The sequence below is a fragment of the Carcharhinus amblyrhynchos genome, chromosome 23, assembly GCF_965287045.1.
Source record: "Carcharhinus amblyrhynchos chromosome 23, sCarAmb.v2.hapA, whole genome shotgun sequence".
In the NCBI taxonomy this organism is placed as follows: domain Eukaryota; kingdom Metazoa; phylum Chordata; class Chondrichthyes; order Carcharhiniformes; family Carcharhinidae; genus Carcharhinus; species Carcharhinus amblyrhynchos.
The window spans coordinates 7,385,364-7,413,146 of record NC_137346.1 but is presented as its reverse complement, the minus strand read 5'-3'; the positions used below and the strand labels follow the sequence as shown (position 1 = coordinate 7,413,146).

The following is a 27,783-nucleotide window of genomic DNA, read 5'->3' as shown; positions in this document are numbered from 1 at the left end:
GTACTGTGGTCACTGTCCTCCTGAAGGCTGGGTAGTCTGCAGCAAACTACCAACATCACACAACCTTGCTACAGCAACCTCTGCAAGACATGCCGGATCATCTCACATGAGAACCAGGTACACGTCACATACTGAGCAGAAACTGAGAGCCAAGTTCCACACACATGAGGATGGCCTTAACTGGGATCTTGGGTTCATGTCACACTATCTGTAACCCCCATGACTTGCCTGGACTTGCAACATCTCATTTACTGTGCTGTCTGGAGACAATACACATCTCTTTAACCTATGCTTAATGCTATCTCCACTCACATTATCTGCACTTTTAAGACTTGAATAGCAGATTAGCTGTAAAGACTCGCATTCTAATCAGTATTCTGTAAACTGTGTGTGCCTTTTATATGCCCTGTTTCTGAACAGAACTCTCCACTGACCTGACGAAGGAACAGTGTGTTCCGAAAGCTTGTGGCATTTACCATCAAATAAACCTGTTGGACTTTAATCTGGTGTTGTGAGACTACTTACTGTGTTTTACCCCAGTTCAACGCCAGTATCTCGACATCAAAGCAGTCCCACAGGAGATCGTGCAATTCCTCAGACCAGCTAGATCATTTCACCTTATTGACACTGACGAGCTAAGGTTGAAACTATTGTCAATTCGAGGTGAATCTGAATCTGGGTAATCCCTATGCTGAATGGACAACCTGTCAAAATGGAAGGCGCTGCCTTATCTTTATTTCCAAAACAGCACGTCAGAAATTAAAGCATCTTCCTTTTAAAGCCAGCAAATGTAATCTTGAAGACATATACAGAAGAAGTTGTGCCATTGAAAGGTTACATCATCGTTAAAATAGAGTTACATAGAAAACATAGAAACATAGCGCAGTACAGGCCCTTTGGCCCTCAATGTTGTGTCGAGCTATGTCCAAACCCAAGATCAAGCTATCTCACTCCCTGTCATTCTGGTGTGCTCCATGTGCCTATCCAATAACCGCTTCCTAAAGTGTCTGACTCCACTATCACAGCAGGCAGTGTATTCCACACCCCGATCACTCTGAGTGAAGAATCTACCTCGGACATCCCTCCTATATCTCCCACCATGAACCTTATAGTTATGTCCCCTAGTAACAGCTACATCCACCCGAGGAAATAGTCTCTAAGCGTCCACTCTATCTATCCCCCTTTTCATCTTATAAACCTCTAAGTTGCCTCTCATCCTCCTCCACTCTAAAGAGAAAAGCCCCAGCTCCCTCAACCTTTCCTCATAATACCTACCCTCCAAACCAGGCAGCATCCTGGTAAGTTGAATGGACCAATGGTAGAGTTGCCTCTCCATATGGCCCAAGGAAATTTCCCAGCTTTCTTTGGTCAACCTTGGCTGGAGAAGATTGAGCTTGATTGGAGCGCTGCAAATAGATTGGTTGATACAATGACAGACCTACGGTACCCTACAGCACACCCTGGACAGATGTGTATTCAAAGTCACGCACAGCTCAAGGGAAGAAGTTCAAGTAAAACTCATCAAGCCAAATAGCCAACCAAACAATCTTGAGGCAAGGGCAGTGCCATATGCAATTTGTCCAAAGGTTGAACCTGAGTTGCTGCAACTTGTTAACACTTGTGTTAGAACCTGTTACTGCAAGTGACTGGGCCACACCCATAGTGCCTGTCATGAAACAACATGGTACAGTTTGCATCTGTGGTGATTTTAAAATAATCAATCCGATGTTATGTGGAGACCAGTTGCCATATCCTTTGGTTGAGGATTTGTTTGCAGGGCTATCAGGTGGGCAGAAGTTTAGCAAGATTCCAAAGATGTGCAGGTTAGATTGATTGGCCGTGCTAAATTGCCCCCCAAGTGACAGTAGGACCAGCCGGGTAAATGCATAGGGGTAGGGCCTGGTTGGGATTATGGTTGGTACAGGCTTGATGGGCCGAAGGGCCTCTTTCTGCACTGTAGGTCAATCTTGGAATGCCTATCACAGCCTTATTTACAAATGAAGGTTGCAGCTGAATTGCAACCTTACAGGCCTTTTCAGCTACCAAAGATTACCTTTTTGCTATAACGTTGGCACCTGCTTTATTTCAACTGTCAATGGATCAAATGGTTTACCCGGGCTACAATGTTAGCTCGACAATATTCTGATTGCCGGTGCAAGTAAACAGGAACATTGCAAGAATCTAGAAGCAATGCTAACACACAGCTCCTAGTTCTTATGTTCTTATGTAAACAGTTTGGCGTTGGACACATGAATTCGAGGAAGCATACAAGGCAGTTAAGGACGCTTTGTAGAAGTTCATTTTAATCCATAATTGCCATTACAACTTCTGACACTTCACTCTAGGGGCAGTCGTTCTTCACGTTTAACCTTCAGGAGAGTCCTGTATGGTCACGTTTCGCCTTATTAACAGACCATTAACCATTTTTGGGCCATATAAAGGTATGCCTTCATTCAGTGTGAATAGATTGCAGTGATGGTCTGATCTTGTCAGCACATTTGTATGACAAAGTAACAACAGTCAGAGAGCTGCGCTAATACAGATGTATTGTCATGTTTGCCTTTGCTTGCTGGTTATGTACCACTAAGCGGTGTTCCCAACATTTTCCCAAATAGGTAATGTACCTGTGATATCATCGCAAGTCCAAAGGTATACCAGCAATGATCCTATCATGGGGGTGGTGATGGATATGAAGGGAAGGATAACTGGAACGCATCCTAATCTAAAAGCATGTGTGTCAGGGAAGCTTGAGTTGACAGTCCAGGGTGGATGCTTGTGGAGAATCAATAATTGTTCCTCCTTGTGGCAAAAATTGTTGGAGTAACTGCATGAAGGGCACCCTGGCACAGTCTGCATGAAGGAACTTGCTCAAAGTTACTTTTGGCCAGGACTTGATCCCCAGACAGAGGAAAAAAGCTGGACAGTGCCAGTTATGTGCTCGTGTGAGGAATTCACCACTGTTGTCACAGTGGGAATAGTTTAAAGTACCATGGGAAAGCTTACATATTGAATTCACTGGTCCATTTGAGGGTTACTTGTGCTTGGTCATAATTAACATTTGTTCTCAAGTGGCCAGAAGTTGTCAGGATAAAATCCACGCATCACTAAGCAAACCATTGAGAATCTCTGATCTTCAAGGTTTGATGAACCAGAACAAATTGTCACTGACAATGATTCACAGTTTACTTCACAAGAAATTGAAGATTACCTCAGTGAGTTGTATTCAACATATCAAATCAGCACCCCCTTATTCACCTTCTAATGGGTTAGCTAAAAGATTTGTACAATCCCTGAAACACTCAATGAAAACATCTTGAGACCAAGGATTGTTAACCCAAATTCTTAATAGCCTTTTGGCATCCTACAGAAATACTCCCCATGCGACAACACCAAGCTCCCCACGTTCTTATTCAAGAAGAGGAAGCTGGAAACAGTGTTTTAGTCTTTTAATGCCCCAAGTAACATTGGCGATAGTGGAGTGAATTGCCAGGAGACAAGTGGATGCTAAGCGATGCATGTTTCACCAAGGAGAATGAGTAAAAAGTGGATACTGGTAATTGTCTTGACAAGAACTGGTCCCAGCTCAAACAGTTCAAACCAAAGATGAACTGGTTTGGAGGTACCAAGCCGATCAGTAGCTAGAGTCATGTAGTGGTTTGAAAGAATTGCCTCAAGATGAACCTCCATCTCTAGCCCCTGATTTGGACCTGTAACCACAGATGAGCCCAAAATAACTGGTGGTCCTGTTGCTGTTGTTGGTTCCCCCATTGTGAGTGATACTGAGACCCCTCCAAGATGAGGGATATCTACAGAAGCCCCTGACCACATCTAGGATGGGCCACAGCTAAATTCCTTACACGGGAACATAGGAATTAGGAACAGAAGTAGGTAAATTCAACTCTTCGAGCCTGCTCTGCCATTCAATCCAATCACAGCTGTTTTCTCCCTGGTCTCCAGTCCACCTCCCCATCTGTTTCCCCAAATCCCTTTATCCCTTTTAAAAAGAAATGTTTTTTTTTTTTGAAATCATTCAACAATTTAGACTCCACTGCAGAATGGGGCAGCAAGTTCCGCAAATTCCCCATCCTCTGCGAGTAGTTACTCTGAGTTTTAAATCTACTGCTTCTCAACCTATACCTGTGATCTCTCGTTCAAGATTGCCCCATAAGAGAAAACATTTGGTCTACATTTCTCTATCCATCCCTCCTTTTTATAATTTTTTTATACCTCAATCAGATCCCCTCTCATCCTTCTGAATTCCGAGTATAAGCCCACACTGTTTAATCTCTCCTCATTCGTCAACCCTTTCATCCCTGGAGTCAGTCTCCTCTGAACTGCCTCCAATAACGCCACATCCTTCCTGAAATAAGGAGACCGAAACTAGACACACTACTGCAGATGTGGTCTCACCAACACCCTATATAATTGCAACAACACTCTTCCTCTTTTATACTCCAATCTTTTTGCAATATCCGATTTGCCTTTATTACATGCTGCACCTGCATACCGACTTCCTGTGATTCATGAACACAGTCACCCAGATCCCTCTGCCCAGACACATTTTTGAATCTGCTTTTCATTTAGGTAGTAATTTGCCTTCTATTTTTTTCTGCCAAAATGGATAACCTCACACTTATCTACATTAAACTCTCTGCCATATTATGGCCCATTCTCCTAGCCTATCTATATCTGTCTGTAAAATCTTTATATCAGCCTGCTTTCTCACCTATTTTAGTATCATCTGCAAATGTTCATTGAATCATACCGCTCAGAAAAGGCCCTTTGGCCTATCAAGTCTGTGCCAATACATTAGAAACACGTGAACTCCTATCTAATCCCATCTACTGGCACTTGGCCCATAGCCTTGAATGTTATGATGTACCAAGTGCTCATCCTGATGCTTTTTAAAGGATGTGAGGCAACCCGCCTCTACCACTCTCCCAGGCAGTGCAGCGCGTTTCAGACTGTCACCACCCTTTGAGTAAAAATGTTTTTCCTCAATCCGCCAAACCTCTTGCCCCTCGCTTTGAACCTATGTCCCCTTGTGACTGACCCTCCAATATATTTTGCTGTGTTACACTCTCTCCCTGCTTGCAGATCATTTATATAGATTGTAAACAGTTGAGGCCTGAAGACTGACCCCTGTGGCACCCCACTAGTTATATTTTGCCAGCCAGAGAAGGAACCCATTTATCCTGACTCCTTGCTTTTTGTCAGTCAGCCAATTGTCAATCCAAACTAGTTTGCTACCCTCAATCCCCTATGATCTCATGTTCTGGATCTGTTTTTTATGTGGCACCTTGTAAAACGCCTTTGAAAGTCTAGATATACCACATCCACAGGTTCCTCATTATCCACCTTGCTGGTTATGCCCTCAAAGAACTCAAGTTTGTCAAGCACACTTGCCCTTCGTAAAACCATGCTGACAATGGTAGATTGAGCTTTGTCTTTCCAAATTCTCAGTCATCTCCTCAGTGATTGATTCCATCGACTTCTCCACCACCAGGATGGCATGTACAACTAGCGAGGAATCAACATCCTCCAGGTTGCTTTTCCAATTGATTTTTATTGTTTATAATGTTGCATAGCCTAACATAGAGAATACTTTTGAAGTCATGTATAAACACTAATCATTTGTCATTGTGGTATTGAAATAAAAGGGTGTTATATATTCAGGATAGTGTGTGTTGTGGCAGGGTCCCTTTAAGACAATAATCATGCGGTCACTCCATGACATTGGGTTTTCCGAAGGTTTGTGGATCGTAGAGATCATAACCTTGTACAGTGAATGTCTCTACAATAAACCTGATTGCTATTTCTATTCCAACCTTCACATGACATCTCCATGTTGTTGTTGCGCCCCACAACATCAGTATGCTGTATCTGTTACTAACACTGGGTTTATACTCCAGATTTTATTAACTGACTTGGACAAAGTTAAAATGACACTTGATACCTGTAGAACACTTAACACTTGGGCAGAAAGGGGAGAAAATAAAAATTGTGAAGATAAATCCCAGCAGCTGCTGTGGTGTGGGATTTGAGCCCACGTCCCCAGAGCACTAGCCTGGACCTCAAGATTATTAGTTCAGTGACCTTGCCACTCAGCCATCATGTCCCCATAGCGTGGTCCAATTTGAGCTATCTTTCTTGCTCGTTACTTTCTCCTGTTTGAATTTTTTGTGTTGGAGGTTTGGAAAGTATTTTCTTTTTGGTGTTTGCCTCAGATGAATCCTAAATTACTGTGCAGATCTGATGTAAATGAATTATTGGAACATTAAATTAAATTCTTGTATGACTCCCAAGTCTCCCATGACAAAAAGGTTTACAGACAGACTTTGCAGTCAGCAAAGCCTAAAATATTTGGACATCCTTTCATTAGACTTGAATGAATTGACTTTCACAAATTCTCACCACTCATATTAATGTTTCACACTTGTACTAACACTCCACGCTTTGTAGTGATAATGATCCACTGGATTGTTTTGGACATTTTCCTTTGGTCTTTCCTTACCCCAGCTGTCTTTCCTAGCCACCTTTCCTGAAAACTTTAATCGCATTTGTGAAAACATTTCAATATGTTCATAGATGTCACAGCTGCTTTTGCAATATCCAAGTGCCAGTGACATTCACTACTCAGTAAATCCACCTTCAATAGAATTGCCTGGCTGCTTTATCCAGTGACACTGCAGAGTCCTGGAGGTCTACCATTGGATCTTGGGTCATGCTGTGTGAGATGATTTCAGTTGGGGAGGGCAGGAGTTGTTAATAGGGGTTCTACCAGTTGCTCTTTATATTCCAGACCATGGTTCATGCTCCAGGATATTGATTCAGTTGCCCCTGTTGAGAAGTATGAATGAATGTGGGTGAGGACAGGATTGGGCTTATTTTGTAGCACCCCTAGCACTCAAATGGCTAGGTGATATTCACCATGAAGCTTCACAAATGATTAACAGCCACTTGGACAAAGTTAAAATGACACTTGATAGCTGTAGAACATTTAACACCTTCATGGGCTGAAAGGGAAGAAAATAAAAATTGTGAAGCTAAGGCAACAAAAGGAGAATTATATTAAATGTGTGCAACAGTCCCTTGGACTACTGTCTACAATGCTGTTTATCAGGCAGGGTAGTATGAAAAGAGGGAACTTCCATGTCAATTTGCTCCACTATGATTGAGAGCAGCTGCTATTGAGAGCTATAGCGTACTGATGGGAGCGGGAGTATAGCTGGCCTGGGACGGAGAGAGAAAGGACACTTAATTCCTAGCAATTTCAGCACTTTGTGTGAATGTTGCAATGTAAGGGTTAACATCTTTGCAGCTATTGATTGAGTAACTAGAGTCTTTGGTAGTGACCTTGGATCGCTGCCCAAGGGATGTGCCTCCAACCAGTCAATTTAACAGCCGTGTGCAAACCACAGGAGAACCGATGACCCATTTCCCTCATTGCTAGCCTCATAAATGATTAATTTGATGCCTACAAAAGAGGAAGATCAAAATCTATGCAGTGTATGTTTTATTTTTAAGCAGGTGATTTGGGCAATTCTGGAAGCACCAATTTTATCAATGAAGAAACAAAAGAATGGTAAGTGAACAGAAACCTTCTGGGTTCATTTTGACCTCCATATGTCATACCCAATAGAATCCAATATACTGAAGAAAAAACCGGCACTGATATTTCATGTTTTAAAGATTTCAAAGTGAAGCCACCACTACCCTGCGCCCCATCCAGCACATTTTATAATGACTGCCAAGGCTTTGAACACTGTTCACTATGCAAAGTACTTCTCAGTCACACCCACACCTTTTTTGGTGCCCTTGTCTCCTGTAAAACCCTTACTAATTCACTCTGGTTGTTCCACTTGCTGAGATCCTATTGTTCAAGTTTAAGGTACACAAAATTGAACATTTAACACACAGTTGGCTGGGTCTCCAAACACTATTGGATCCTATTCTCAAATACCAAAGCTGCTTCCTGCTCGCTACTCCCAAGATCTTTCTGGAATCTAAAAATTACTCCCTTTTCCCCACTATCAATAGCTTTAAGCTCTCTCCCCTGCATTTTCATCACCAGCAGCAGGAGTGCTTCTTTGTCACTGTGTTGAGACCATCCGTTCTGCTACATTCTTTCCCTTATCTGCTAAATTGGTGACCACTCCATTTTTCATCCTGCCCCACCATGTGAGATGATGTTTGAAGTGCCTTTCTGATTCTCCATGCCATTGTCTGCACTAAGTGCTTGATGAATGAGGTAATTTAAGAGTTAATTTCTATCAAATGTCAGTCCTTCTATAATTTAGCAATTCACTAAAAGTTGCTCTTTGGGTTGGATGAAGGTGAGTTAGTTATAGCTTTAAAATTACTCCCTTTTCCCCACTATCCCCACTGATTTCAGGCTCTGCTGCAGCTAGTTAATCAGATAACTGGCTTAAGCAGGTTTCCAGAGACTAGATGAATATAAAAGTAGACATTTTTAAAGTGCAGCTTGGTTTGCACTGGAGTATGACAGTTTGACGACCAGGGGAGTTTGGTGAGAAGGAAGCCAGGTGATCCTTTCCTTTTCTACTTGCCCCAAAAAGCTGCAGCAGCCTTGGTAAGTAGGATTTGCTGTCCATAACATACTCTAAACTAGAGGAAGTAATGGGAATTGTTTTAAGGGCTAGTCATGACAGGGCAGCTGGGCCACTAGGAATTCTCCTGTGCAATGTGGGAAATCAAAGACATTTTAGTATCTAAGGTGACCATGTGCGCAGGAGGTTTCTCCAGCTATGGCTGTTTGAAATTCGTGTTTCGGAGCTGGAGTTATGACTGGAGTCACACCGTGGGCAGCACGGTGGCACAGTGGTTAGCACTGCTGCCTCACAGCGCCAGGGACCCAGGTTCAATTCCTGGCTTGGGTCATTATGTAGTGTTTGCATATACTCCTGTGTTTATGTGGGTTTCCTCCAGGTGCTCTGGTTTGCTCCCACAGTCTGAAAGACGTGCTGGTTAGATGTATTGACCCGAACAGGCGTCGGAGTGTGGTGACTAGGGGAATTTCACTAACTTTATTGCAGCATTAATGTAAGCCTTACTTAAGACTAATAAATAGACTTTAATTTTAGTGCTGACAAGGATGAGATTTTTGTGGTTAGCACGTGCAGTGACATGGTCACTGCACACAGTAAAGAGCACACAGGAGAAAAGAATGATTTCAGATAGCAAAAGCACTAGACAGGTAGTGCAGGAATCCAGAGTCCATCTCCCACTCTAACAGTTTTTCCATTTTGGATTACTGGGAGAGGTGGTTTGTTGGGGGAATACAGCAAGAGCCAGGTCCATGGCACTACATGTGGCACAGCTGCACCAGGGGAATGGAGGAGCCACATGTGGCTCGACTGCATTGGGGGGGGTGGGTTGGGTTCTATCATAAGGGGGAAACAGATGCAAGTTTCTCTGAGCTGTATAGGGCATTGGTGAGGCCGCAGCTGGAGTACTGTGTGCAGTTTTGGTCGCCACACTTACGCAAGGATGTTTTGGCCTTGGAGGGAGTGCAGAGGAGATTTACTAGGCTGATACCGAAGTCGAGGGGGTTGAGCTATGAGGAGAGGCTGAATAAACTAGGCTTGTACTCGTTAGAGTTTAGAAGAATGAGGGGAGATCTCATTGAGACATATAAGATGATGAATGGGATGGATAGGATAGAGGTGGGGAGACTCTTCCCGCTCAGAAAGGACAGTAGGACTAGGGGGCACAGCCTCAAGATAAAGGGGGGGCGGTTTAGAACGGAGTTGAGGAGGAACTTGTTCACTCAAAGGGTGGTGAATCTCTGGAATTCTCTGCCCGTTGAAGTGGTGGAGGCTGCCTCGCTAAATATTTTTAAGACACGGGTTGATGGAGTTTTGATAAGAGAGGGGATTAAGGGTTATGGGGAGAGGGCGGGAATGTGGAACTGAGCCACGACAGATCAGCCATGATCTTATTGAATGGCAGGGCAGGCTCGAAGGGCTAGATGGCCTACTCCTGCTCCTATTTCTTATGTTCTTATGACTGTGGGACAACACACTTGAATGGCATGTTGTCTTCCTGGTGCCTCAAAGCAGCTGGAAGACATCCTGAAAGAGAAGGGTGAACAGCTAGAGGTTGTGGTCCGTATTGGTACAAACATGGGTAATAAGGGATGAGGTCCTGAAAGCCGAATATAGGGAAGTAGGAAGTAAACTTTTAAAAAACAGGCCTTCAAAGATTCTTAGGGAGGGAACCTGAGCAAGAGGACACGAGAGAAAAACAAAGATAGAAGTGAAAAATGAAGCAGAAAGCAAAAATGGAAGGCAGAGGAAACAGTCGAGCAGCAAATAGGACCATAGTACAGAAGTGTAAAATGGTAAGCGCAAATTGGTATACACAAATGATATGCTAGCAGGATAACCAATGGCTGGAAACTGAATATTTTCACTCCAAGATATTTTGTGAAGTTAGCCTAGAACTTAAGTTTTACATTTGATTTTAGCATTGGGGAGGATAAGATGTTTCACTCCACGTATGATTCAAGTGACCCACTAGAAAGCTTTTATCGAACAGTTTATTTAAGAACATAAAAAATAGGAGCAGGAGTAGGCCATCTAGCCCTTCGAGCCTGCCCCGCCATTCAATAAGATCATGGCTGATCTGTCGTGGCTCAGTTCCACATTCCTGCCCTCTCCCCATAACCCTTAATCCCCTCTCTTATCAAAAACCCATCAACCCGCATCTTAAAAATATTTAGCGAGGTAGCCTCCACCACTTCAACGGGCAGAGAATTCCAGAGATTCACCACCCTTTGAGTGAAGAAGTTCCTCCTCAACTCCGTTCTAAACTGCCCCCCCCCTTTATCTTGAGGCTGTGCCCCCTAGTCCTACTGTCTTTTTTGAGCGGGAAGAGTCTCCCCACCTCTATCCTATCCATCCCATTCATCATATATGTCTCAATGAGATCTCCCCTCATTCTTCTAAACTCTAACGAGTACAAGCCTAGTTTATTCAGCCTCTCCTCATAGCTCAACCCCCTCAACTCCGGCATCAGCCTAGTAAACCTCCTCTGCACTCCCTCCAAGGCCAAAATATCCTTGCGTAAGTGCGGCGCCCAAAACTGCACACAGTACTCCAGCTGCGGCCTCACCGATGCCTTATATGGCCGCAGCAAGACCTCCCTACTTTTATATTCAATCCCCCTCGCTATGAACGCCAGCATTCCATTAGCCTTCCTGACCACCTGCTGCACCTGCAAGCTGGGTTTTTGCAACTCATGCACAAGGACCCCGAGGTCCCTCTGCACCGTCGCCTGCTGCAGTTTTTCGCCACGTAAGTAGTAATCCTTCCTACCATTATTCCTACCAAAGTGGACCACCTCACACTTGCCAACATTAAATTCCATTTGCCAGTTCCTGGCCCATTCGCCCAGCCTATCTAGATCCTTCTGTAGACTCTCCACACCCTCCGCGCAATTTGCCGTTCCACCAATCTTGGTGTCATCAGCAAATTTCGACACCTTACACTCGGTTCCCTCCTCCAGATCATCTATATAAATGGTAAATAGCTGAGGCCCCAGCACCAACCCCTGGGGCACTCCACTAGTCACCAACCGCCAATCCGAATAGCACCCATTGACCCCCACTCTCTGCCTCCTATTTGACAACCAATCCTCTATCCACGCTAACACCCTACCCCCAACTCCATGTCCCCTGACCTTCTGCAATAACCTCTTGTGAGGTACCTTGTCAAACGCCTTCTGAAAATCAAGAAAGACCACATCCACTGGCTCTCCTCTATCCACCGCCCTAGACACATCCTCATAGAACTCCAATAAATTTGTCAGACACGACTTCCCCTTAACGAAACCGTGCTGCATCTGCTCTATCAAGCAATTCCCCTCAAGATGCCTCGCTATTTCCTCCTTGATGACGGATTCTAACATTTTACCTACAATGGACGTTAAACTAACCGGCCTATAATTCCCTGCCTTTTGCCTGGCACCCTTCTTAAACAACGGCGTAACATTAGCCTTTTTCCAATCTTCCGGCACTTCCCCAGAATCCAGCGACGTTTGGAAAATAACCACCAAGGCATCCAATATCACCTCTGCCATTTCTTTCAGAACCCTCGGATGCATTCCGTCCGGTCCTGGGGACTTGTCCACAATCAGCCCCTCCAGTCTGTCGAGCACCGCCTCTCTAGTAACAATAATGTCATTGAGACCCTCCAGTCCTACCACCTTTCCATCTCTAACACCCGGAAATTATTCACGTCCTCCTCCGTGAAGACCGAAACAAAAATGTTATTCAAGACCTCAGCCATTTCCCCATCCCCTACCACTAAGTCCCCCTTCTCATCCTCTAAGGGTCCAACGTTCACCCTAGCCAGCCTCTTCCTTTTTATATATTTATAAAAACTCTTGCTATCCTTTTTTATATTAAGCGCTAGCCCAGCTTCATAGTTTCTCCTACCCTTCTTTATCAACTTCTTTGTCAATCTTTGTTGACATTTAAACCTCTTCCAATCCTCTTCTCGCCCACTACTCTTAGCTACTCTAAACGCCTCCGCTTTTAATTTAACACTTTCCTTCACCTCCTTCGTTATCCACGGCTTATTACTTCTCCTCCTACGGTCCTCTTTGACCATCGGAATAAATTTCTGCTGAGCACCAAGAAAGATCTCCTTGAAGATCCTCCACTGCTCCTCAGCAGACCTACCTTCCAACGCGCTCCCCCAGTCCACATTCGCCAATTCTTCTCTTATCCTACCATACTCCCCTCTGTTCAAACAAAGGACGCGTGTCCGGGAGTCCACTTTCTCCTCCTCCATCTGCACCAGAAACTCCACCATACAATGATCGCTCTCCCCAAGAGGATCCTTCACCGCAAGGTCCCTAATTCTACCCGCCTCATTACATAACACCAGATCCAAGATAGCTCGCTCCCTCGTCAGCTCCAACACACACTGTTCAAGGAAACTTTCCCGGCAGCATTCCAAGAACTACTCCTCAAGTCCACCGCGTCCAACATGGGTCGACCAATCAATATGTAGATTGAAATCCCCCATAATTACGGCCGTCCCATTCCTGCACGCCGCACTTATTTGCGCGTTAACAGCCCGCCCCACCTCCAGATGATTATTCGGGGGCCTATAGACGACACCCACCAGCGTCTTCCTCCCTTTGCTGTTCCTAATCTCTACCGACAACGATTCCACTTTCTGCTCTTTGGCTCCAATATCATCCCTTGCTACCACCCTGATGCTATCCTTAATCAGCAGAGCTACGCCCCCCCCCCTTTTTCCTCCTGCCTATCCTTCCTAAACACTTGATACCCCTGGACATTCAGCTCCCAGTCCCTGTCACCTTGCAGCCACGTCTCTGTAATGGCCACCAGATCATATCCATTTGTACTGATCTGCGCCACCAGCTCATGCACTTTATTCCGAATGCTTCGTGCATTCAGATAAAGTGCCTTCATCCCAGCCTTCACCTGGACCCTATTTGCCGGAACGCCACCAACCATACTCACGCCCCCTCCTCCCTTTATTATTGGGACATCCTCGGCCTCTACCCTTATCTGTACTCTCTCCTTAATTTTAGGCCTCGTAATGTCACCTACCCTTGCACCCTCCCCCCCCCTAATTAGTTTAAAGCCCTGTCTACAGTCCTCTTTACACGATTCGCCAGGACTCTGGTCCCAGCACGGTTCAGACCAACCCCATCCCGCCCGAACAGGTCCCACCTACCCCAATACTGATGCCAATGCCCCATAAATTCAAACCCATTCCTCCCACACCAATCCCTGAGCCACCCATTCACTTCCTTAATCCTATCAACCCTACGCCCGTCTGCACTCGGTTCAGGTAGTAATCCAGAGATAACCACCTTGTCGGTTCTACTTTTTAATTCCATTCCCAGCTTTTCATACTCCAAGCGTGCAGTTAGCATATAACAAAAAGAATTAGCATAACTTTTACCAATTACTAGACTTAAGACATGACACAGTATAACTCAACAGTTAACTACCTGTTGTTCCAAATTAAAACAACATCCCACAGACGTCGTCCTTCAGCATTAGTTAGCACAAAAACAAGTATGTTGACAAAAACACTTCTAGACAATGAACCCAGCAGCGGTTTTCAGAAAAGGATATATTCTCCAAACAGCAAAACCTCAAGATAAATCCAGTCTCTGGCAGCTTCCAAAATCAACCACCAAGACAACAAAATCGCCATCACCAGAGAAGGAAAGAATACTGCTGCCTTTCACAGCTTCTGGAAAAAAAACTAAAACTGAGCTTCTCTTTGAAGCATTGCTGTCCCCAGTCAAGTGACATACCCTGTCAATCACCCCCATTCAAACTCTACTCCACCATCCCAGGGGAACACTGAAACAACACTACATTAGTTCAGATTAAAACCATGTCAATTAAACTGCTTTAGTAACAATAAAGGACACTGGCTGCAGACAACATGGTGCCGGCAAAATCCCAGGGACTGCTAAAACATCCTGTAGAGAAACATGGTTAAAATACATTGCTAAAGGCACAGCACTGTCACAATACCCAAGTGTATTCAATATTTAGAAAGGGCAGACTAAAAGGGAAATAAGGTGGGGTGGTTGTGTTTAAGGACGAAATTGCTACAGTACTGAGAAAATATTGGCTCAAAATCTAGATGTAGAGTCCATTGCTAAGAAGCAATAAGGGGTGGAAAATATTCTATAGACCTCCAAACATTACTGGTAATGTAGGGGATGGTATTAAACAGGAAATTCAATGTGTGTAACAAGGGTGCCTTTAAACTACAAATAGATTGGGTAAATCAAATTTAGCAACAATTAGCAGATGCATTTCTAGAGTGCATTCAAGATGGGTTTTTTAGACCAGTCTGTTAAAGGACCAACGAGGGAACATACTATTCAATGAGAAGCAGTTAATTAATAATTGTGCACTGTCCTTAGGAAGCAGTGACGTGATAGAATTCTTATTGGGATGGAAAATGAAGGAATCCGATCTGAAACCAGAGCTTTAAATCTAAACAAAGGAAACGACAAAAACATGAGTTGCTAAGATAGATTGGGGAACTTCATTAAAAGGCAGGATGGTGGATAAACAATTGCTATTATTTAAGAAACAAATGTACGCATTGCAGCAGTTACGCTAGAGAAATTATACCACACAGAGGGGGCTATTTAGCCCATCTTGTCATGTGACTCAAAGACACCCAGGTGCCATTTCTAATACCATCTTCCTGCACATGGCCCGTAGCCCTGCAACTTGCAGCATTGAAGGTGCAGATCCAGCTACTTTTTAAATGGATTTAGGATCTCTGTCTCCACCACCAGCTCAGGTAACAAATTCCAGACACCCATCATCCTCTGTGTAAAACAGTTTTTCTTCGTGTCCCCTCTAATTCTTCTGCATCCCTTTCTGGAATGAAAAGATACAAGAAAAGCAGTCCAACCGTGGCTTACAAAATAAATTAAGGATAGTATTAGATGCAAAGGGGAGTCGTATAAAGTTGCTAGAAAAAGTAGCAAGCCTGAGGATTGGGTTCAGTTCAGAATTCTGCAAGGGAGGACAAAGATTGATTGAGGGGAAAGTAGAGTATGTGAGCAAACATGTGAGTAATAAAAAAGCAGCTGTAAAAACTTCTATATATAGTGCAGATAAATGGAGGTCTTTAGTCTGAAACAGGAGAATTCATAATCGGCCTCTTTTTCAGTGATCACTCGCTGAAGAGTATGAATGTCCACCCTAAGAAACTGTCACTGGTCATGGGTTCTGTGGGTCCTTGTGTGGCTGATGAGCCAAGTGTCAGAGCCACATCTTTGATTTACACACTTGGTAGGTGTTTCAAGGAGGTGTATTCAGTCCTTGGATTCGAGATTCCTTTCTCGGGCTTCTTTTCCCGGCCTTCTCTTGCTGCCTTATCTTTGAAGCTCTGCCTTTGCTGATTGGTGAGCTCTCCTCTTTGCCTTACTGGTGTTGTTTTATTGGGATGGTGGGTGACTTGGAGGGGAACTTGTAGGTAGTGGTGTTCCCGTGCATCTGCTGTCCTTGTCTTTCTAGATGGTAGAAGTGGTGGGTTTGGAAGGTGCTGTCTAAGGAGCCTTGAGTTCCTGCAGTGCATCTTGTAGATGTACATGCTGCTGCCACTGTGTGTTGGTAGTGGAGGGAGTGAATGTTTGTGGATGGGGTTGCCTCAAGCAGGCTGCTTTGTCCTGGATGGATGTGAACTACTTATTGTTGGAGCTGCACCCATCCAAGCAAGTGGAGAGTATTCCATCACAGTCCTGACTTGTGCCTTTTGGGTGATGAGCAAGCTTTGGGAAATTGAGGGACAAGTTATTCATCTCAAAATTACAGGCCTCTGAACTGCTCTTGTAACCACAGTAATTATATGGTAACCACAGTAATTATATGGTTAGTCCAGCTCAGTTTCTGGTCAATCGTAACCCCCAGGGCATTAAGGACTTGGCTTCAATTCCAGTTGGACGACTGTGTGGAGTTTGCAAGTCCTCCCCGTGTGGGTTTCCTCTGGGTGTTCCAGCTCCCTCCCACAATCCAAAGATGTGCAGGTTAGGTAGATTGTCCGTGCTAAATTGCCCCCTTGTCAGGGGTTAGCAGGATAAATGCATGTAAAAATGGGGAATTGGCTCTATCAATTAGGCAAGGCAGCATTTTTACTGGAAAATTACAATCTGATTACCTGAGGTTTTTAGACAGTTATCCCAACGCATTCAGACCTCTGCCTGAAGCCCCCTCAAGTTGTAGCCTACTTTGGTTTTGGCTCCAGCCTGGCTAGCACCCTCTGGTGCAGAAAAGCCCCAAGTTTTGTCACACCAAAATTATTCACTAAAAACCATTCTCCACTTTTGAGCTCAGCCGGACAGCATGGTGCTAGTGGGCCACAGCAGCTGTTCTTCAAAGCTGACTGAACCCCACAACCAGCCAGTAACTGCACGTTGATTCAACTTTCTGGTCTGCAGTTAAGGCTTGGTGAGTGAAGAGTGACTCTGTTTCAGACGAGGCTGCATTTAAGGGTATAAAGATACTGTGTGTTACATAAAAACATGAAAGATGGCTGGTGTGAAGTTAGAAAATCATAAATTTAAAGAGTATCAACTTATAAAAAAATATTATGTGCCATTTGTTGAATGTTGTAAAGTTGATTGCCTATAGGGATGTTTTGCTACAGCTGTACAAGGTGTTGGTGAGTCCACGTCTGGAGTACTGTGTACAGTTTTGGTCTTTTTGTTTAAGAAAGGATATAAATGCATCAGAAGCCGTTCAGAGAAGATTCACCTACTTGATACCTGGGATGGGGATGTTATCTTATGGGGAAGAGTTGGATAGGCTGGGTCTGTCTGCATTGAAGTTTAGAAGAATGAGAAGTGATCTCATTGAAAGATACAAGATCCTGATGGGACTTAAGAACATAAGAAATAGGAGCAGGAGTAGGCCATCCAGCCCTTCGAGCCTGCCCCGCCATTCAATAAGATCATGGCTGATCTGTCGTGGCTCAGTTCCACTTTCCTGCCCTCTCCCCATAACCCTTAATCCCCTCTCTTATCAAAAACCCATCAACCCGCGTCTTAAAAATATTTAGCGAGGCAGCCTCCACCACTTCAACGGGCAGAGAATTCCAGAGATTCACCACCCTTTGAGTGAAGAAGTTCCTCCTCAACTCCGTTCTAAACCGCCCCCCTTTTATCTTGAGGCTGTGCCCCCTAGTCCTACTGTCTTTTTTGAGCGGGAAGAGTCTCTCCACCTCTATCCTATCAATCCCATTCATCATCTTATACGTCTCAATGAGATCTCCCCTCATTCTTCTAAACTCTAACGAGTACAAGCCTAGTTTATTCAGCCTCTCCTCATAGCTCAACCCCCTCAACTCCGGCATCAGCCTAGTAAACCTCCTCTGCACTCCCTCCAAGGCCAAAATATCTTTGCGCAGGTGCGGCGCCCAAAACTGCACACAGTACTCCAGCTGCGGCCTCACCAATGCCCTATACAGCTGCAGCAAGACCTCCCTACTTTTATATTCAATCCCCCTCGCTATGAAGGCCAGCATCCCAGTCGCCTTCCTGACCACCTGCTGCACCTGCAAGCTGGGTTTTTGTGACTCATGCACAAGGACCCCGAGGTCCCTCTGCACCGCCGCCTGCTGCAGTTTTTCGCCCCGTAAGTAATAGTCCTTCCTACCATTCTTCCTACCAAAGTGGACCACCTCACACTTGCCAACATTAAATTCCATTTGCCATTTCCTGGCCCATTTGCCCAGCCTATCTAGATCCTTCTGCAGACTCTCCACACCCTCCGCACAATTTGCCGTTCCCCCAATCTTGGTGTCATCAGCAAATTTCGACACCCTACACTCGGTTCCCTCCTCCAGATCATCTATATAAATGGTAAAAAGCTGAGGCCCCAGCACCGACCCCTGGGGCACTCCACTAGTCACCATCCGCCAATCCGAATAGCACCCGTTGACCCCCCCCACTCTCTGCCTCCTATTTGACAACCAATCCTCTATCCACGCTAACACCCCACCCCCAACTCCATGTCCCTCGACCTTCTGCAATAACCTCTTGTGAGGTACTTTGTCAAACGCCTTCTGAAAATCTAGAAAGACCACATCCACCGGCTCTCCTCTATCCACCGCCCTAGACACATCCTCATAGAACTCCAGCAAATTTGTCAGACACGACTTCCCTTTAATGAAACCGTGCTGCGTCTGCTCTATCAAGCAATTCCCTTCAAGACGCCTCGCAATTTCCTCCTTAATGACAGATTCTAACATTTTACCTACCACAGACGTTAAACTAACCAGCCTATAATTCCCCGCCTTTTGCCTAGCACCCTTCTTAAACAACGGCGTAACATTAGCCGTTTTCCAATCATCCGCCACTTCCCCGGAATCCAGCGACGTCTGGAAAATAACCACCAAGGCATCCACTATCACTTCCGCCATTTCTTTCAGAACCCTCGGATGCATTCCATCCGGTCCTGGGGACTTGTCCACAATCAGCCCCTCCAGTCTGTTGAGCACCACCTCTCTAGTAACAGTAATGTCATTAAGACCCTCCAGTCCTACCACCTTTCCATCGCTAACACCCGGCAAATTATTCACGTCCTCCTCCGTGAAGACAGAAACAAAAAAGTTATTCAATACCTTAGCCATATCCCCATCCCCTACTACTAGGTCCCCTTTCTCATCCTCTAAAGGACCAACGTTCACCCTAGCCAGCCTCTTCCTTTTTATATATTTATAAAAACTCTTGCTATCCTTTTTTATATTAAGCGCTAGCCCAGCTTCATAGTTTCTCCTACCCTTCTTTATCAACTTCTTTGTCAATCTTTGTTGACATTTAAACCTCTCCCAATCCTCTTCTCGCCCACTACTCTTAGCTACTCTAAATTCCTCCGCTTTTAATTTAACATTTTCCTTCACCTCCTTCGTTATCCAAGGCTTATTACCTCTCCTCCTACTATCCTTTTTGACCATCGGAATAAATTTCCGCTGAGCACCAAGAAAGATCTCCTTAAAGATCCTCCACTGCTCCTCAACAGACCCTCCCTCCAACGCGCTCCCCCAGTCCACATTCGCCAATTCTTCTTTCATCCTACCGTACTCCCCTCTATTCAAACAAAGGACACGTGTCCGGGAACCCACTTTCTCCTCCTCCATCTGCACCAGAAACTCCACCATACAATGATCACTCTCCCCAAGAGGATCCTTCACCACAAGGTCCCTAATTCTAGCCGCCTCATTACATAGCACCAGATCCAAGATAGCTCGCTCCCTCGTCGGCTCCAACACACACTGTTCAAGGAAACTATCCTGGCAGCATTCCAAGAACTCTTCCTCGAGCCCCCTGCGTCCAACATGCGTCGACCAATCAATATGCAGATTGAAATCCCCCATAACTACGGCCGTCCCATCCTGCACGCCGCACTTATTTGCGCGTTAACAGCCCGCCCCACCTCCCAGATCATTATTCGGGGGCCTATAGACGACACCCACCAGCGTCTTCCTCCCTTTGCTGTTCCTAATCTCCTCCCACAACGATTCCACCCTCTGCTCCTTGGCTCCAATATCATCCCTTGCTACCACCGTGATGCTATCCTTAATCAGCAGAGCTACGCCCCCCCCTTTTCCCTCCTGCCTATCCTTCCTAAACACTTGATAGCCCTGTACATTCAGCTCCCAGTCCCTGTCACCCTGCAGCCACGTCTCTGTAATGGCCACCAGATCGTATCCATTTGTGTCGATCTGCGCCACCAGCTCATCCACTTTATTCCGAATGCTTCGTGCATTCAGATAAAGCGCTTTCATCCCAGCCTTCACCTGGACCCTATTTGCCATAACGCCACCAACCATACTCACGCCCCCTACTCCCTCTATTATTGGGACATCCTCGGCCTCTTCCCTTACCTGTACCCTCTCCTTAACTTTCCCATTCACTTCCTTAATCCTGTCAACCCTACGCTTGACAGGGTGGATGCTGAAAGGATGTTTCCAGTTGTGGGAGAGACTAGAATGATACTGTAGGCTTGAAAGGCTAAAATGCCTACCCCTGCTCCTAATTTGTATGTGATCAAAGTTACCATAAGGCAGTATCCCAGCTCCTCGTTCTCATTCTATCTGGAATCGTTTGCACAGTGGATCACACTGACCTCCACATGTCTCACTCCACGTTCAGCTCAGTGGGACTGCTCACACAATGCATTTGTTCCCTCCAGATTTGACATGGCTCTCCTGCTGATCTCCATCTTTTACATTCAAAATACCACTACTAATATCTTAATTCCTGCCAAGTTCCACCCTTTGTCAGTCACACCCAGTGAATGTTCTACAATGTGTTCTCACCTCCAGAGTCCCCCAAGGATCAATCCTTTACCCCTGCCTATTTCTCATCTACATGCTGCCCCTTGATGACTCCAGTCAAAAAAAAACACTCTGCATGCAAGCCAGCCTCATCATATCTATCAACTCCGCCACTATGCACTGTCTGGCTTATCTTTCACTCAGTTCAAGATTAACCTAAATTTCTGCCCTTGTTATGAACTCCATTCGCAAGTTCCTGATGGCATTGAACTGGCCCGTTCCCTATCTTTGCCCTTTTTGACCATGTGCTGAGCTTCCAACCCAATATCCCCTCTATCACCAGCCCTTGACTTGCTCTATATTAACACCCATCATCCCCACTGCCTTATTCCATCTGATGCTGAAATACTGCTTTTATTGCTCTCTAGGAGCCTCCTATCTGCCACGCTCCACGCGTTTGAGCTCATTCAAGGTATCGTAACTCATACCAAGTTCTGTTCATCCATTGCCTGTGTGCTTGCTGACCTGCATTGTCTCCTGCTCTAACAGCATCTCTTTCCATCCTTGTTTTTGAATTTCTCCATTGTCTTTGCTGTATTTTTTATGCGTGTAAACTTAGACAAACTTACCTGGCAAAATGGTATTTCCTTCTAAAATACATCTATTTATCTAGTTTATAAATGTATCTAATTTATAAATCTATTTATATAATATGTGTGAAGGAAATACGTTCACACACACACACACACTCCCCTAAAATACATTGAATATATAGATCCCAGCATGCATTTTACTAAGATCAAAGATGTCTGCTGGAAGAGTTGTCCATTGTGCTGGATATCCTCTCTCCACTCTTGGTGCAGCACTCAGTTTGGGGGGAGTACGGGGTTGCTCCTTTGCAGAGAGGAGGAAATCTAAGGTTGAATTTTTGCAGTTGCATCTTGTTGGAGGACTGCAATGATGCCACTTCAACAGACTGGAAGGAAATTTTGAACAGTTAATCATTTGCCATTGATTTTTTTTTCTCCACAGATCCTGTGGGACTTGAAGATATTTTTTATCCAAATTTCAGTGAAAGCATGAAAGAGAATGCTGAAGGAATTTGTCCATCTTTTAATAAGTAGGATAAAGGAAATAACCTGTAACATCCCATGTGACATTCACACTTGTCTGTTACTCATGCGCTACGCTGGCTGTATGTAGATGCAGCAAGATCCCAGTAAACTTTAGCACTGAATTTTTATTTTCTCCCATCGTCAATGATCAGAGTGGGTCTCAGCTATTCTGGTGCAGTCTAAATCCACCCGTGGCTGGACGTTCCCTTCAAGGATGGCCAAGGCTACAACCGACCACAAACCTTTCATAAAACAGCCCTTCCAGAATGTGTTTTCAGGATTTGAGCTGCATCATCTGAACAAATTCACTCACTCAAACGGTTTAGCAATAGACAATGAGTGTGCATTGCAACAATCCACGTGAGTATGTTCACCAAAGCGTAGTGGGAGAGGGTGAGTCATCTACTTGAGGCCACTTTCCAAGCACACACGACACCAGCAGCTGGCTGGTTACATGTTAAATGCCACAAACTGTAAACTCGTGTTGGTGCAGCCAATAGACCAGTCGTGGCATTAACATTCTGAACATTGGCTTATTGGTGTTCTCACCTGATTAATTGGAGAGCTGTCCATTCCAAGTATTCTATCTCAAGCAAGGCACAACACCTTTCTCAAGCAATCTGCTTGACTTCTTTCATAAAATGTCTATTTGTTCAACTCTTGGTAGGATAAGTTGTATTTTGCAGGTAGATGTGTGTGGGTCAATGTTCTTGGGAAAGCAATTCCTTTCTGCCTCTAACTCCCATTGTTTGGACTCAGTAGCAAGCAGGCAGCCTAATGCTAGCCCTCAACAAACGGCTGAAATTGGGATGTTGCCATGTGAGAAGTATGGATGCATTGCCCTAACTGAACAGTGCCTCTTGGGAATGTCTTTTATATGGGCCTCCAACCGCTACATGTCTGTCTGCTGTTGGTTTAGTGTTGTAAAATATCCTGTGCGAATGGACTAAGTGACTAATAAACCTAACTAATAAAGAAATAGGTGGATATTACTGGTTAATAGAAGACGACTCTAATTCATGCATGCTGTGACCACATTAGATTCATAATGAGGGACATTCATAGTGAAGGGTTATGTTTCCCTATCTCTTGTGCAGTGAACATGGAATGATAGGCTAAACAAATAGTACTTTGCTCAACATAGTAAATTTGAATTATGCATGTCCAAGCTTTCGGCTTTGTCTTTTGACCTAATGTGTATTTGAGGAAAATTACCTGAACACTGTAATCCCATTGTGCTTAATTACTGTTAGGTGCCTGTGTTTGAACAGGCCATTCCCACTGACTGCCTGCATTGCTAAGTCATGCTGTAACTCTGATCTTAGTAAGCAGCAGTTACTATTCTCCTTGTCATTGACATGGTTATGATCATCAAATTGTGGCTCTGATGCATGGTGATACTGTGTGTAAAATATTTCCGAGGAGCAATTCTCCTGCAATCTGACACCATTGTATCCGGGGTCAGATTGCCCAACACCACCTGGCCAGGCGGTTAGGAGTAATATAGGAGCAATAACTCCAGGTGTTTTTGCACCTAAAATGGAGTATACTGTATCAAAGTTGAGAATGCCTTACCGTTGCATCCCCTCCCCATTTGCTGACTTAGAGATTTATGGTTAAAGGATGGAGCTAAGATTCCAACAAAATTACTTCACATTAATTTATTTTCCACCTAAATACTGTGTTTATTTATTTGTCTCCTGCTTTGGAACAGCTACTTTGTACGACCCACGAATGTACACTTTCCTGTCGAATGCTTTCCTTACGTCAGTAATCATTTTGTGGTGTTCCTTTTTGTTACGTAGATGTACCTCAGCAATGCAAACCACTGTCTTCCTCTGGGAATTCTCCAGAGATTTGTAGCTAAATTTTCAAAGCTGCTGGTTAAAGAACTGGCGCCTTTCTATTGGGAGAAATTGTTACATTAATTGAGATCTGCATGTTTTAGATGTCTCCCCTACTCCCAATACTTTCTTAATAGCCGCACTTACAAATGAATTGCGTTATCAATTTGTTCTTGAAGAGCTTGGAACCTAAAGGATTTTATTTTCCCATTGTGTATCATTATTTTTAATTGTACCAAAGTGAAGTATTGCATATCACTAAGAATGAACTAATGGCTGCTGGAGTAAGCAAGTATTTCCAGCATTTTCTATCTGGGTCAGGCAGTATGCGAGAACAAAAGACTTAGATCTGTGTGGGGATCCTTGACCCCACTTATCTCTCTTCACCTGACCTGCTTGGGTATTGGCTGACTTTTTATGAAAAATATTTCCTGTGTTCACAAGTTTTCTCATTGAATACTGATGCGTTGTGGCTGACGATTTGCTCTGGATGCAGCCTCTTGCTGTCATTCTGCACACCTCCTCCTCCCCGCTCCCCCCACCCCAGCAAAAAAAAATCCTATATTGTGCTTTTAACTGTGTCTAATCTTTTAAGTTCAGTTTTTTAAACATGTTTTGAGACTGTAGTTTCTGACAAAATCATCTTCAGTGCTGTGCTTTGGGGGAGCTTCTCCCATTGACAACACATACAGCTTGAACAACACTACCTTTTGTAAATCATTGCTGACAGTCTAATCCATGTAGTAAGAAACTGTACAGTCCTGAACTCTTGTCTCTGCGATGCATGGTGACGTTCTATCTGAATGTGATGTACCTTGTACTGTGAAGCACTGTTTAGAAAGCTGTGGTTTATTTGTAATGTGTATTCAGTGTTTGCTTTTTAAATACTGTCTCTCTTGTTTACATCATCACATTTCTGCACTTTTTTTGTTAATAAAACTGAAAGATGTTAACTTTATTGTGCAGGGTTTGTTTCCTCAGGACAGATGATGGTTTTAATGGAGTAGGGTTTTTAGAGTGCGATAGCTTAAATTATTTTACAATCTGCAAAAAATGGATAGATGTTCTTAGCAAAGGACAAATTACATTTACTGCCTTGCAACTTGAGAATTTCTCCGTCTGATGATGCATTCTACATCTTGAGTATATTTGTAAATGAAGCTGCCACATTGCACAGGGAGATCCCACAAACAGCAATGAAGTAAGCAAGCAGCATTGCTCATGGAAGGAATGTTGGCTAAGGTCATAGGCTTTGAGACACTGCCACAGAATTTTTAACATCCGCAGACGACAACAGACAAACAGGGCTTGAATGAAATGCTGAAGTGGCTCTGTTTACAATGCAGTATCTCCTCTGAGCTGTTAAACACAATTCCTGAACAGAAACCTGACCCAAAGAGGTTTTGTTTTATGTGAAAGCCTGTTTGAGGATGCAAGAGGTGGACAAATCTGGTAGCGGGTAGTGGAGAAGGAACAAGCCTAGGGTGGAGGGGGAGGAATCTCAAGGTCTGTTGGGAGTAAGTAATAAATGTTGGTCTAGCTGGTGATATCCACATCCTGTGAAGGAATTAAAAGAAACAACAATCCATCAACTTTGGCACAATATGAGATCCCCTTTTCTGGCAACATCTAGGTTATTATCATTAACCTTGCATGGCAGCACTGCATGGTGCCACTTGAAGCACTTTGAACAGAACATAAGAACATAAGAAATAGGAGCAGGAGTAGGCCATCTAGCCCTTCGAGCCTGCCCCGTCATTCAATAAGATCATGGCTGATCTGAAGTGGATACCTTTACTTCCCTTGTCTATCAGAAATCTATCTACCTGTGACTTAAATATATTCAGTGAGGTAGCCTCCACCACTTCAATGGGCAGAGAATTCCAGAGAGTCACCACCCTCTGAGTGAAGAAGTTCCTCCTCAACTCCGGAAAGAATCGCTCTACCCTATCTAGCCCCTTCATTATCTTGTAAGTCTCTATAAGATTCCCCCCCCCTCAGCCTTCTAAACTCCGAGTACAAGCCCAGTCTATTTAATCTCTCCTCAAAGCTAACCCCCTCATCTCCGGTATCAGCCTGGTGAACTTTCTCTGTACTCCCTCCAAGGCCAATATATCCTTTGGGATAATTGGGAGAGGTTGTTTGCGGGTAAGTCCACAGTCTGCAAGTGGGAGGCTTTCAAGGGAAAACTGAAAAGGTTGCAGGAAAGACGTGCCGGTTAAGAGGAAGGATGGGAAAGGTAGGATTAGAGAGCCGTGGATTACAGGGGATATTGAGGACTTGGTCAGGAAGAAGAGAGAGGCATATGTTGGGTCTAAGCAACTGGGAACAGAGAGCGCACTGGAGGAATATAGAGAGAGTAGGGGGGAGTTAGAAGGACGAAAAGGGGGCATGAAATGGCTTTGGTGGATAGGATTAAGGAAAATCCAAAGGCATTTTACTCTTATTAGGAACAAAAGGGTGGTTAGAGGGAAAATTGGTCATCTTAGCGACAGAGGAGGGGAACTGTGCTTAGAGTCTGAGGGAATGGGGGAGATCCTGAATGAATACTTTGCGTCGGTATTCACGAAAGAGAGGGGCTTGGTGTCGTCTTGTACTGTCTTGGAGGGAGCTGTAGACCAGTTGAAAGAAATATCCATTACGAGGGAGTAAGTGTTAGGGTTTTTAGGCAGCATAAAAACTGATAAAGCTCCGGGGCCTGATGGCATTTATCCTAGGCTGCTTAGGGAGGTGAGATGAAATTGCTGGGCCTCTGATGCAAATCTTTGTCTCTTTGGACACAGGTGAGGCCCCAGAGGACTGGAGGGTAGCTAATGTGGTACCACTGTTTAAAAAGGGCAGTAGGGATAACCCTGGTAAGTATAAGCCAGTGAGTTTGACATCAGTGATAGGAAAGTTGTTGGAAAAAATTCTTAGGGATAGGATGTATACGCATTTGGAGCGTTGTGTATCCCTAATCAGATCGCAGCATAGCTTTGTTAAAGGGAGGTCTTGCCTTACGAATCTGGTAGAATTTTTTGAGGTGACAAAAACAGTTGATGAAGGACGAGCCGTTGATGTCATCTATTTGGATTTCAGTAAGGCGTTTGACAAAGTCCCTCATGGTAGGTTGGTTGAAAAGGTTAAGGCTCATGGGATACAGGGACAAGTATCCAAATGGATTGAAAACTGGCTAGGTAACAGGAGACAGTAGTAGTGAAAGGGTCTTTTTCTAGCTGGAGGTCTGTCACCAGTGGTGTGCCACAGGGCTTAGTAACTGGGACCTCTTCTATTCGTAATATATATAAATGACTTGGTAGAGGGCATACGTGGTGTGATCAGCAAGTTTGCAGATGACACAAAGATGGCAGGATTGGCAGACAGCGAGGAGGACTGTCAGGCGACACAGCAGGATATAGACAGGCTGGTATATTGGGCAGATAAATGGCAGATGGAATTTAATCCTGATAAATGTGAGGTGATGCATTTTGGAACTAATAATGTAGAGGGGAGTTACATGATAAAGGGTAAACCTATTAAGAGTATAGAAATGCAGAGGGACCTGGGAGTGCAAGTGCACAAGCCTTTGAAGGTGGCAACACAGGTGGAGAAGATTGCAAAGAAAGCTTATGGAATGCTAGCCTTTATAGGAAGGGGTATAGAGTACAAGAGCTGGCGTCTAATGCTACAGTTGTACAGAACGTTGGTTAGACCGCATTTGGAGTACTGCGTCCAGTTCTGGTCACCTTAGAACATAGAACATTACAGCACAGTGCCGACCAGTGGAACCAATCTAATAACCTAATAACCCTCTAACCTAAACTATTCCAATGTTATCCATATGCCTATCCACTGACCATTTGAATGCCCTTAAAGTTGGCAAGTCCACAACTGCTGCAGGCAGGGCATTCCACGACCTTGCCACCCTCTGAGTAAAGAACCTACCTCTGACATCTGTCCTACAATTACCACCCCTTAATTTAAAGCTGTGTCCCCTTGTGTTAGCCATCACCATCCGAGGTA

At 44.4% G+C, this 27,783-nt stretch overlaps 1 protein-coding gene across 6 annotated transcripts in view; it reads left to right on the top strand.

Annotated features, from left to right (window-relative positions):
• The window catches only part of trim37 (tripartite motif containing 37), a 121,125-nt gene extending 96,398 nt beyond the window's left edge, over positions 1-24,727 (top strand). For 5 of the 6 annotated variants that reach the window (XM_080210441.1, XM_080210446.1, XM_080210445.1 and 2 more), the window contains 2 exons: positions 7,528-7,585; positions 21,855-24,727. In XM_080210441.1, the coding sequence (XP_080066567.1) occupies positions 7,528-7,585; position 21,855 (59 nt within the window). In that variant the 3' untranslated portion in view covers positions 21,856-24,727. The remainder of the gene's footprint in view (positions 1-7,527; positions 7,586-21,854) is intronic. The other variant, XM_080210444.1, reaches the window with a different exon arrangement.
• Positions 24,728-27,783: the final 3,056 nt, after the last annotated feature.